Source organism: Salmo salar, chromosome 09 (genome assembly GCF_965601325.2).
Source record: "Salmo salar chromosome 09, fSalSal1, whole genome shotgun sequence".
In the NCBI taxonomy this organism is placed as follows: domain Eukaryota; kingdom Metazoa; phylum Chordata; class Actinopteri; order Salmoniformes; family Salmonidae; genus Salmo; species Salmo salar.
In genome coordinates, this window is record NC_138299.1 from 28,135,749 (window position 1) to 28,149,124 (window position 13,376).

Here is a 13,376-nt window from a genome sequence, read left to right on the forward strand (position 1 = left end):
TAGATTTAGCCCTCAAGGCCCTGCTCCCTGACGGCTACAGGGCGGTCAGCAGACAGCCTTCCTCTATCCATATCTCTGCCCTATGGCCCTGTCAGCTAATGTTAAAGGTCGAACATCGGAGCCTAATGCCCTCCTGACCTTGTAACACGGATCTCGGTCACTCCATGTCGGCTCCAACCAGAGCCCTCTGTCTCAATGAAGACAGCAGCTGCAGGTGAGGATTTCTATATGAAACCTCCATCAGGCACTTTCTGGCCTTTGTTCAGAAGTTATGGCTGTTTTACTGTTATGGTTGGCTCTCCCAGGTAGCACTGGAACCTTGTTTTTTATTTTGCTAAACGAGAACTTTTATTTATAGAGTCAAAAAGAGGCCTTCTATGAATTCCTTTTCTTTGAAATGAGAAAGGACAAATAACATTTGTTCGAGTATAAATAAACTGGGTGACTCTTATTCAGAGATGGCTAAATAACTAAATGAAAAGGGTTAGTAGCAGCACCCTCCCCTCTGCTGTTCAGTCCTCATTAGGAATGTGTCTACCTCTGCCACAATAAATCTGTTTTTCCTTTTTGAGAAATTCAGGACAAATTTCTCTTGGCTGACTTGGCGCATGACTTACGGTGGCTGGGGAGGTACACGCGGTGCGTCTCTCTCTGGGAAGTTTTCAATCATATCATTCTTATGGTGACCTCTTCTGGAACTATTTTATTTTTCATTATCTAGGGAACTTTCAGTTTAATCATTTCCTGTGAGTGTGTGTGTGTGTGACTGACAGAGTGCTGCACAGCATGGGGAATGAAATGAGGAATAAGCAGGGCCAAGAAGGGAAGACTGGAGGCCTTTCCAACTGGCTGACACTGCAGACAGGCGGAGAGGGAGAGGGAGCGGGTTTAGAGATGTATTATCTTTGCAGCTGTACAAGACACTGACGATTCAGACTGACTCCCACTCTTGTCTGTTTCCCCCTCTCTATCTCTCGCTTTCCTCATAATGATTGATTTGGAGGCAGGGGATTTTTTTATATTTTTGACTTCGGTCATGCAGTAGCTGTTTCCTGGTGCAGACCAAGTTCAGGCCTTCACCACAGGAGTTCTGTCTTTCTTTCCCTCTGTCTTTTTCCCGTCATAAACAATATACACGATCTGAACACGCATTGCTAACATCCAAACACATTCTTTCTTTCGCTCTCTCTCTCGACTTCTCATTCCCCCTCTTTCTCTCTTGTCCCGCTCCCTTCCTCTCTCTTTCCCCCTTTACCAGATGCGTAACAGAGCTGGAGTCTCTAGCCATGTGAATCACACACACATTTCGAGAGGGGGGATCAATCAAATTATTACAGCACTGCTGCTTTACTCCCTTGTCCACAGCAGCTGGCTAGAGGCCAGTCAGCCAAGCCCACAGACAGTCCATCTAGATGGTGCAGGCAGTGAGACTCATCAGAATACCATAGTAAAATGACCCCTTCACTCTGCTCCAGCTTTCTAACTGTCTTAGTACTATCAATGAGTCACTGGCAGCTCTGTGATCCTGCACAATGTTGTTTATTTGGCTTGTCTCAGTCAGTGAAGGGGAGACATTTTCAGAATTTGGATGGTGAAATACCATGTTTATCCTTCATACTCTGAGCCAATCTAGTAAACGTTTTTTCCTGATTTGTTTAAAGCTGGCATTATGTGCCAGTAGTGCTACTACCCGATTTTGCCCAAGAGGACAGACCTGGGCCAGGTGTGTAAAACTGATCTATAGTGGGCGACAGACTAGGTATCAACCATGACACGGTTGTGCGGCACATCTGCCTCACAGGAGAGACGGCAAGATCACAGTCCGCAGCAAAAATGTTGGTGCGCATCTCTACCACCCTGTCTGTCTGCAAAGGGAAGCCCAGTATGGGCACTACACAAGGGTGTAGGGAGGGGACTGCTTTAGCCTACTGGTGGTTTGTTAGATGAATTGGATTGATGCACTATTATTATAGCTAGTGACCTCTTGATATAAGTGGAAAGACACTCCCTGGTTCTGGTTTAAATGTATGGTTACATTCTGTCCTCTTCGACAAGGTGTTTGTTTCCTTCATGCTGATTTAGTTTACAGTGGAGGTGTTGCACACTGAGAGCGTGATTGTTATAGGGCCCTCAAGCACTCACACAGCACTCACACCTCTTCCATTCCACCAAGGAAATGTTGGCCATCACATCTGACTTGTACATAACTGACTGTGGGAGCTGGCCTGGCAGCCTGGCAGCCTGAGGTGTTAGAGGTAGGCCTTAGTCTCTATCAGGTTCTGACCAATGGGACGGTCTAGAGGAGCAGTTAGTGTTATGTCAGTCATGCTGCTTCACTTAGCCTCTCCACTCTGCTCAGAGCTGGCTGGTCTGCTTCACTTAGCCTCTCCACTCTGCTCAGAGCTGGCTGGTCTGCTTCACTTAGCCTCTCCACTCTGCTCAGAGCTGGCTGGTCTGCTTCACTTAGCCTCTCCACTCTGCTCAGAGCTGGCTGGTCTGCTTCACTTAGCCTCTCCACTCTGCTCAGAGCTGGCTGGTCTGCTTCACTTAGCCTCTCCACTCTGCTCAGAGCTGGCTGGTCTGCTTCACTTAGCCTCTCCACTCTGCTCAGAGCTGGCTGGTCTGCTTCACTTAGCCTCTCCACTCTGCTCAGAGCTGGCTGGCCTGCTTCACTTAGGCTCTCCACTCTGCTCAGTGCTGGCTGGCTGGCTGGCCTGCTTCACTTAGCCTCCCCACCCCACCCTGCTCAGTTTATGGTTCTATAGAGACTGCTGCTGAGTCTGTCACTGTCCAGTCACTGTGTTGTAGGTCGGCCCTGCCCTGAAGTGGGCCTATGGGGAAGCTGCATAGATGACAAGAGGGAGGGAGCGTGGAACTGATGGGGATGGATGGAGATATAGAAGAGGGAGATGTGTAAGGTCAGTTCCCAGGCTCTGTCCTCTGGTGTAGTTGACCAGCGTTCTATTAACAGTTCACTGCGGTCAACTGTGGTCCAGTTCATTTGTGGACCGTCACACTGTGGTCTGGTTCACTGTCCAAAGTGTCAAGGCCTGGATGTTGATTAAAATATAAGTGTGGTTTGACCTCAGCTTTATTTCTACCCACAATTAACACACTAGCTTGAATATTAATCTATTAACATTGTATTGTTAGTTTGTCCATCCACAAAAGCTCCTGTCCCTAGTCATAATGCAGAAAGGGCATGTCGCTCTGGATAAGTGTCTGCTAAAATGTAAATGGTTGTGTGGGGTGGGTCTCACTCCCATAGCGATGAGACATCTATTCTTACTACTCTACTGCTGAGCTGGCACCCTGGATATTGTCAAAAGGATTTGATTTAAGATGTTTCTTATTTTGTGAGTGTCATGTTTTTGAACCACTTATCGAGCTTTGCAGCCTTGCTCTGGGACCCCATTCTGCTTGGCTCTGGGTAGAAGTTGTCCTTAGCCACAGATCTAGGATCAGCTCAACTACCCGAAGTCACACTAGTGCATAGAATGCAAAACTGACCGTAGTTCAGTGTCTTTCGTCAACTTCAGCACCTCCTGCAGAGCTCTGGTTGGTATGGCATTATCACTTCGTCCTGCACCCTATCCTTTTTCTGCCTCCCCCTCTCCTCTCCTCCTTCTCAGTATTGGCAGGCTGCATCAGGGGCCTGCATTCCTCTCCTCCTTTCATGTGACTGATGAAAAGAAGGGCTCTGTCCATTCTTTGTTCAGCCCATCTCTTGCAGGTGCTGGGGTCAAAGGTAGCAATCAGCCATTTCCAATACCAAACAGTTAGGTGGGTAACAACAGAACTTGAAGCTTTGGTGCAACTCCCATTGACACACTTGTTGACTCACTCCTCTGTGCTCAGCAGTGCTAAGGCTAGGTAGCCCGCCTGCACTCAAATGGCTGTATAAGGGCACAGGGCTTGTGCTGCAATGCAAGAGAGAGGGAGGAAAGGCTAGAGAGAGGGGGTGAGTGAGCTACCATCTGGTAGTTCTTAAAACCTTAGTGCTTTTTGCTATAGTAACACAAACTAAACAAACTACACTCTCCCTCAATCCTACACATGCATGTTCTTCCCCAGCAATGGAAAATAGGGAGTGAGTTTTAAAACTGCCAAATATAGGACAAAATGACATTTAAATTCCAGTCACAACCACCCATCTCTTAAATGAGAGTAGAAGCATAGAAAACAGACAGCACAGCCATTCACCCCAGCTGTGCTTTTAGAATCTAGACAGTGCACATCTATCTTTTCCAGATGCATTCTGGCAGATTCAGCCAGCTCCTCAGAGCCGTCCCAAAAATGTCCTGAACGAGGGAGATGAATGTTGAGTGATGGTTGCCTGTTTTCCTCAGCCAACACAGAGGGAGGAGTATGCAGCTCTGTTTTAGTCATTATATCAGGTCTGCAGTATCTGTGTCTGTCAGAGGAGACTTTAAACAGAGCTCCCAGCATAGTTTAATTGCATCTGCGCACACACACACACACACACACACACACACACACACACACACACAGATACAGTCCTACACACGCACCCTCAAACTGTGAACTGCAATGTGACTGTTTACTTCTCAGCTAGTCTTTTGATATACACACGCATGTACAGACACACAAGATCTGATATGTAGTTGTTTATGCCATCTGTTGCCTCTCAGCTAGTCTCTCATCCAGTATGTTGTGAAGAAGTGCTAGGCTAGAGTCTATGGTGTTATGACATGCGCTGTTTGTTAGTACAACCAGCTCATTATTTAGTGACTGCTGCTAAACACTGACATTGTGTGATATCAGAGGAGCTGCTGCACTTCACACTGCAGCATATTTAGTGTGTGTACGTGTAGGGCTGTGACGGTCATGGAATTTTGAATGACTGTTATTGGTCAGTGACATGACCGCGCTCACCGGTATAATTGTTTGAAGAGCATTTTTCTATTTGTTTTAATTGCTAGCTTTTTTTTATGACGCACATTTTCTCCTTTCCTGACTGCATGTGCTGCTACTGCTGCAGGGAGGGGGACGTTGCCGAGGCAACCAAATACGTGTTTGCTATAACATGTTTGTTTCAGCAAGGGTCCGTGCTATCTGTGATTATTGGGACCTCACCACTCTGACATTACCCCATTTTGAAGTTGAAATTTAAAATGGGTAGGGTTTAGAGATGTACCAAGGATACCGTATAGCACTAACTTTTCAGCAAGGAGTAACAAAGTTTCATCACCTTGTAAAGAGTCTGTTACCGCGGAAACGGACTCAACCGCACGAATGCCCGGCTGTCCCGTCTTCAGTCAGGTTTTTGTGGAACAAAACCCCCAAAAAGTATTTATTATTAATTTAACTGTTATTTTATGTTTGGGGAAGGTTAGGGGGGTGTTGGGGTCCTCCCCTTGTGCACAGCTCTCTGATGCTCTCCATCTCGCTCTCTTTCTAGTTCTGTCTTTCTCATGTCGTCTTTGTGCTGGGTTTGCCTACCTCCTATTCTAATTCTTTAAGTCAACGGTGTGGTTCATGTGAGGCCTGGAGTTGAAAGACTCCTACCTGCAATCTGTAAACAATCACTTGGTCTGCGTTGGGTTAGCCTTGTTACAAGGCTATGTTTTGGGGATTTAAGCTGAACTCTGACAACCGCCTTGATTCTTGGGCTCTCCCACTTCTCTCTATCCCCCCTCTTTATCTCACTATATTTCTGGCTATCCCCATATTTCATTCTTTCTCTCATTGAATGCTCTCCACAGGGTCTCTGGATTGGGTTAGTGTTGCAAGTTTTAATGTCACATGCACAAGTACAGTCAAATGCCTTTCTTGCCAGCTCTAACACAACATTGCAGTAATCAACAATGTAATGCTGAAACAACAAAATAGAAATAAGAACACCAAGTAAGCATACAATATACAGGGTCAATTCCAGTACCATATTTACAATGGGCAGGGATACTGGAGTGATCCAGGTAGATACAGTGCATTGAGAAAGTATTCAGACCCTTTGACTTTTGTAATGTTACAGCCTTACTCTAAAATGTACTTTCTTCTCTCATAAATCTACATACAATACCCCATAATGATAAAGCAAAATGTGTATTTTTTTATTTTTGCAAATTAAATAAACTGATATCACCTTTTGACGGTGATTACATCCTTGAGCCTTCTTGGGTATGACGCTACAAACTCCACCTGTATTTGTGGAGTTTCTCCCATTCTTCTCTGCAGATCCTCTCAAGCTCTGTCAGGTTGTATGGGGAGCGTCGCTGCACAGCTATTTTCAGGTCTCTCCAAAGATGTTCGATCGGGTTCAAGTCCGGCCTCTGGCTGGGCTACTCAAGGACATTCAGAGACTTGTCCCGAAGCCACTTCTGTGTTGTCTTGGCTGTGTGCTTAGGATCGTTGTCCTGTTAGACTGGGGTGAAGGTTTGACTTCTGAGGTTCTGAGAGCTCTGGAGCAGGTTTTCATCAAGGATCTCTCTGTACTTTTCGCCGTTCATCTTTCCCTCAATCCTGACTAGTCTCCCTGTCCCTGCTGCTGAAAAACATCCCCACAGCATGATGCTTCCACCACCATGCTTCACCGTAGGGATGGTGCCAGGTTTCCTCCAGATGTGATGCTTGGCATTCAGGCCAAAGAGTTAGAACTTGGTTCCATCAGACCAGAGAATCTGTCATGTGCCTTTTTTACTCAGGGTTCAAGGCCCTTCTCCCGCAAATGCTCAGTTCGGCCCGGCGGCAAGCTCTAAGAAGAGTCTTGGTGGTTCCAAACTTCTTCCATTTAAGAATGATGGACGCCGCTGTGTTCTTGGGGACCGTCAATGCTGCAGACATTCTTTTTTTGGTACCTTCCCCAGATATGTGCCTTGACACAATCCTGTCTCGGAGCACTACAAACAATTCCTTCGACCTCCTGGCTTGGTTTTTGCTCTGACATGCACTGTCAACTGTGGGACCTTATACAGACAGGTGTGTTCCTTTCCAAATCATGTCCAACTGAATTTACCACAGGTGGACTCCAATCAAGTTGTAGAAACATCTCAAGGATTATCAATGGAAACAGGATGTACCTGAGCTCAATTTCAAGTCTCATAGCAAAGGGTCTGATTTCGTATGTAAATAAGGTATTTCTGTAACAAAATGTGGAAAAAGTTAAGGGGACTGAATACCTTTCGAATGCACTGTATGTATAGAGGTAAGGTGACTAGGCATCAGGATATATGATAAACAGAGTAGCAGCAGCGTATATGATGATTGTATGTGGCTGTGTGTGTGTGTGAGAGCAAATGGAGTGTGTTGGTGTCAGGGTGCGTAAGTGTGTAGTGCCCTTTTAGTGTGCATCGAGACATAAGAATTAAAATACAGGGCTCAACTCGGTCTGTGTAGTCATGTTGTTAGCTAGTTAGTTATTTAGCAGTCTTATGGCATGGGGATAAGCTGTTCAGGAGCCTGTAGGTGTCAGACTTGAAGCACCGGGACACTGTTTTGGGGATTTCTTGTGACTCAGTCTCTGTTTCGCGCTCTCCCTCTAGACATCCGTCATCCAGAAGAGGCGTCTCTGCTGCGTAAGCCCCGCGACCCCAAGAAGAAGAAGAAAAAGCTGGAGGAGGCTGAGGAGGCGGCTCTGGAGCTGGAGGGGCCACTGCTCACCCCTGGATCAGGTAGTAAGTTTCACAAATTTACCTCAAACACACCCTGAACCCCATCTCCAACAGCCTTCTACTCCATAGTGTCCTACTGGCTGGGCCTATGGATGCTAACCCAGTTAGCATATGCTGTCCAGCCTGTGGATACTGTCTAAATACTATCCCTGTTAGCGGTTAGCAGCTGGGCTAATCTATGTCTTTAACACAGGCCTGGCTCTGTGGCTCTCACATGCTGTTCTGATGAAAGACATTAATAATATAAGGGATGCTACTGTACCAGGGATCTTACCTTGATTGGAGGAAAATCCTTTCATTACACCACCATGAAAGGTCTGTGTAAATCTGGAGAATTCTGGTTACACTTCCACTCCTGGAATGTCCACGATGGAATCATGTCTTCACAGTCCAATAACCGGTTGAATAGCAGCATCCTTTGTCTTTCTTGGAGCATCTATCAATCCCTCTACTTGTAACCACCCATAGGGTTTTAAAAACAGTCAACAACAAAATGAGTTGTTTTTTTGTTGGTATTATCTGCCTAAATAAGACTGAGTTTGAGGAGTAAGGGTATGATTTGCAGACTCTGGGTTCCTTACTCCTTGACAGGGAGGGAGTGAATGGTTGGGATTCCTTGCATAGTTGGTCATCCTGCCATTTTAAACCCAAACCAGGCTGCAGAGCAATAGCTACATGCCACCACTCATCCTCCCACCTGCTAGCCCTGTCAGTGAATTTGCTACAGTGATGTGAGGAAGGAGGAGGAACATGGGGCTGTGCTGTGGTATCTATGCAGTGTTAGCCAGCGTTGATAATGCTAAGGCAGTGTGAATGGGCCTCCATTGTCCCAGCCCTGCCCCTGTATCGACTTGGCCCACCATCCCAAACATACATACACAGCCTGTAGGCTCAAGGAGGGGGTGAGAATGTGAGAAAAGGGGACAGAAGGGGTGAGAGTGGCAGGAGAGGGGAAAAATGGCAGAGTGAGGGGGAAAAAAAGTGAAGGGACATTAAGTCAACAACCTCTGACTCTTGGCTCTCTGTCCAATGTTTTATGTCAACTCTATGCTTGTTGGTTCCCATTGCCATTTGACTCCATGGGTGATCCTGTGAAGTAGTCTGACTTTTTCCTGAGTATTAGAATAAAAGCAGAGTTTCCCTAATTCCTTGAGTTACACCTTTTATTTATATTATACAGTTGAAGTCGGAAGTTTACATACACCTTAGCCAAATACATTTTAAACTCAGTTTTTCACGATTCCTGACATTTAACCTCTCTTGGGAATGTGGGACGTGACCGTCCCACCTGCGGGACACACTCCCAACAGATAGTGAAATAGCAGGGCGGCAAATTCAAAATGACCAAAATCTCATAATTCAAATTTCTCAAACATACGACTATTTTACACCATTTTAAAGATGCACTTCTCCTTAACTTCTTCTTACGTCTAGGCGTTCCGCTAGCGGAACCCCGTTCCACCAGCGGAACCCCTAGCCAACAGCCAATGGGATCGCATGGCGCGAAATACAAAAACAAGTAAAATACCACAATTCAATTCTCAGACATACGACTATTTTACACCATTTTAAAGATGCACTTCTCCTGAATCCAACCACGTTGTCCGATTTCAAAAAGGCTTTACAGCGAAAGCAAAACATTAGATTATGTTAGGATACCACCACAGCAAAAAAACAACACAGCCATTTTCCTAGCAAGGACAGCCATTTTCCAAGCAAGGGTAGCCGTCCAAAAGCACAAAACCAGCTATAATTATGCACTAACCTTTGACGATCTTCATCAGATGACACTCCTAGGACATTATGTTAGACAATACATGCATTTTTTTGTTCCCTCAAGTTCATATTTATATCCAAAACACATTTTACATTGGCGCGTGACATTCAGAAAATGTATTCACTCCAAAATTTCCGGTGCATGTGCACCATAATTTACAGAAATACTCATCATAAACGTTGACAAAATATATAACAATTAATTAAAGAAGTATAGATGAACTATTCCTTTATGCAAACGCTTTGTCAGATTTCAAAATAACTTTACGGAGAAAGCACATTGTTCAATATTCTGAGTACTGAGCCCCAAGCTATTCAGTTAGCCGTCCAGCCACAGCATCCACAAAACGCTGAAATATGTACAAATTATTATCTTACCTTTGCTGATCTTCGGCTAAATGCACTCGGAAGGTCTCCCACAAGAAATGTTCATTTGTTTGATAAAGTCCATAATTTATATCGACATAAATCCGTTTTGATGGCGCGTCCAGATCACCATTCCAAAATGCATCTATCCACCGTCAATGAAAAGTTATAAAGTTCCCTCAGCGTTTGTAGAAACATGTCAAACCATGTTCACAATCAATCTTTAGGGTGTTTTTAACGTAGAATTTCAACAATATTTCAACCTGACAATAACAGATTCATTACAGAAGAAAAAGAAAAATGGCTAGCCCTATGTGAGCGCGCACGAGGTAAGTCAATGACCCCAGCCCGACCACTTACTGTTCCGGGTATTATTCAATCACATTGCATTGTGGAAGCCTGAAACAAGGTTCTAATGACTGTTGACATCTAGTGGAAGCCTTAGGAAGTGCAATATGACATCACAGCCACTGTAGTTTAGATAGAACATCATTTGAAATGACTACAACCATGTGAGGTCAAACTTCCTGGTTGGATTTTTCTCAGGTTTTTGCCTGCCATATGAGTTCTGTTATACTCAGACATTATTCAAACAGTTTGAGAAACTTCAGTGTTTTCTATCAAAATCTACTAATAATATGCATATTCTAGTTTCTGGGCCCGAGTAGTAGGCAGTTTAATTTGGGTAAGTTTTTCATCCAGCCTTGAAAATACTGCCCCCTACCCAAGAGAGGTTAATCCTAGTAAAAATGCCATGTCTTAGGTCAGTTAGGATCACCACTTTATTTTAAGAATGTGAAATGTCAGAATAATAGTAGAGAATTATTTATTTCAGCTTTTATTTCTTTCATCGCATTCCCAGTGGGTCAGAAGTTTACATGCACTCAATTAGTATTTGGTAGCACTCCCACTCCTCTTTCTATTCTGGTTAGAGACAGTTTGCACTGTTCGGTGAAGGGAGTAGTACACAGCGTTGTATGAGATCTTCATTTTCTTGGCAACACACTGCATTTCTGATAAATAATGGACAAAAAATTTGCTTTTCTTTCAAAAACAAGGACATTTCTATGTGACCCCCATTCTTTTGAACAGGGGTGGGTGTGACTGGTATTGCCCCAAATATCATTTACATTTTTACATTTTAGTCATTTTAGCAGACACTCTTATCCAGAGCGACTTACAGTAGTGAATTGCATTGCATACATTTTTTGGTTTGTAAAAATATATATATATAATTTTCTTGTTTTTTTTAAATTTATTTTTTATAATAAAACATTTCGTACTGGGGGCCTCATTCAGTATGGGTGGAATGGGCAGGACTGTAGGGAGAGGCAGTGGCTGTGTACTACTCACACTGATATTCTATTTATCTATGTTAGTTGTTCGCCAGGGGTTTCTAAAATGAATTAGGCCAAGCTATAACTCTATGCAAAGAGTCAAAATCGCTTTAGGATAAAAAAGACTTGCAGAAAAATGTGTGCGCACACACACCTCCCCCCAGCTCAGATGGTAGGAGTGAGTAAATGTTTAATGTGCAGTGTTTCATGGCCGAGCTGCTGGGAGTTAATTGCTGACTTGTGTTGCTTCCCCTCTGGGAAGGGCTGTGGCCGCCTGATGGGAATCACAAGGTCCAGGCTTTCGATGCAATACACACACACATGCACACACAGCCTCTTCCTTACACTTGATGCTATCTGTATGGTGCTCAGCCACTGCCTCTCCCTACAGTCCTGCCCATTCCACCCATACTGAATGAGGCCCTCTGTTGCCTCTGACCTTGACCTGATAACTCCTTATCTCCTTCCCAACACACTCACTGGACCACAGAGGAAACCGGGTGAATGGGCTATACTGCGGTCAAGATCAGTTGGCAAGATATGACTTCAAAGTTCACCCTAGACCAAGCAGGATGTATGGGGTTGATCCAGATCGTGTTTAGAACGAGTCCGTTCTGACTCTAAAACCACAACCCATCTCCACCCACGTCTACAGTGTCACTGGAAAATCCCAGACCCCCCACCCACATTCCATTAACAGAAACATGAATGTTGTTACTATCCATATTACTAACAGTTGACTATGACACAGAACTAGGACTAAGACCATGCTTGCTCCTTCTCTGCCATGGGGTCTGCTACTCTGCTGTTCCTCTCAGATGATCAGCTCTACAATATTCTCATCATGTAAAGTTATGTCCAGGACTTTAATGTCAGTAGGTGTGTTATGTACACTGGGTCATTCTAACGAACACCCTGCCCTGCCTGGCTTTTCAATTGGAGATTTGATAGGACCTGTCCATGGTTTGTCATACCACGTTCCTTTCTCCTCTGCTGAGGGAGCAAAGGGACCTCATCTAATCTAGGGCTGGTTAGATTGGCATACTGGCAGTGCCCTTCCCTGGTACTCATTCTCATCCATGTTCTTTAAAAAAAACTCCTACTATACTCCCTACTTTTTCTTCCTTTTTCCTCTTGTCTTATTAAAACAAGAGATATTAAAATCTCTTTAATCTGTCCTCTTGTTTTTGTTCCTTTTCCTCTGCTTTCCTTCCCTTCCTCCTTTCTCTTTCTCTTTTCCCACTCCAGCCTCTGAGATAATTTACATTGGGCCGGTCAAAGGTAAGGTTTCTCCTGGTCTTCTGTCTGCTTTCTCCCCTTCCTCGCGGCCTCCCGTTTCCCTTACCCCCCTCACCCCTCAGCTGGAGTGATGGTCTGGTCACCTGACAAGGCTGTATCCATAGGAAGCCAGCTGCTGCCCTTGTCACCTGACTGAGGAAATCAGCTGACTCTGGTTACAAGATAGGCTTTGCCTCACTCCAACAGAATCAAGCTCACTAAAACAAGCTTTGCTCACTATGTGTTTGTTTTGCTAGAAATCTGTTCATGTTTTGCTCAGCAGGTACCAGGAAGAGTGAAATAAAATGATTAAGTGGTTGGAAGAAGGATGGTATGTCCACTGCAATATATTCACCCAATTTCAAATGGACCATCCCAAATCCATACAGAAGCCATGTGTAGAAACAGAGACACTTTTATATGGTGACGATACCTCCTAGTTTACATCTAGGTGACAAAGCGCTGGGTGGTCTACCCCTCCAGACCCTAGCAGTCCCCAGTGAAAGGGGTTGAAGGATTAGGAAATGTTAACATAGTTGGTGCCCTCCAGCCCATTTGCACTATCCCGCTGAAAGTCAACGGCTGGGAGTAACCACTTTAGCCTGACAGTATATACTCTTATCAGCTTTCCCTAGATGTTTGCGATTCCTCCTGTGACCGTATGGGAGAGCAGCACTCTAGCTGACCTGCCTTGCCTCCCTCCCTGCATTTACGAGTCAACCTTTATAGAGCCTTCTAGAAACCCTTGCTGTTCTCATTACTTTGACTGTATTAGACACACACACACACACAGGCCATTTCTTGTTGAGATTGTGGTTAGTGGTTTGGCCTGCCTGCTTTTTCAGGCCAATGGGGCCTGGTCAGCGTGTGGGCTGTTACTACAGCCAAACATTCTGGACAGGCTAGCCAACAGGAAATGTCATGGTTTCACATTGGTTATTTATGTCTTAGTTCAATTATCAATAGCTTAAATCTGAATATAACTCTA

General features: G+C 44.7%; 1 protein-coding gene across 9 annotated transcripts in view; it reads left to right on the forward strand.

Annotated features, from left to right (window-relative positions):
• Window positions 1–13,376, forward strand: part of LOC106611119 (fermitin family homolog 2) — a 90,481-nt gene that overhangs the window by 50,593 nt on the left and 26,512 nt on the right. For 4 of the 9 annotated variants that reach the window (XM_045723545.2, XM_045723546.2, XM_045723544.2 and 1 more), the window contains exons 4-5: window positions 7,503–7,634; window positions 12,359–12,391. In XM_045723545.2, the coding sequence (XP_045579501.1) occupies window positions 7,503–7,634; window positions 12,359–12,391 (165 nt within the window). The remainder of the gene's footprint in view (window positions 1–7,502; window positions 7,635–12,358; window positions 12,392–13,376) is intronic. The other 5 variants (XM_045723551.2, XM_045723550.2, XM_045723552.2 and 2 more) reach the window with 3 other exon arrangements.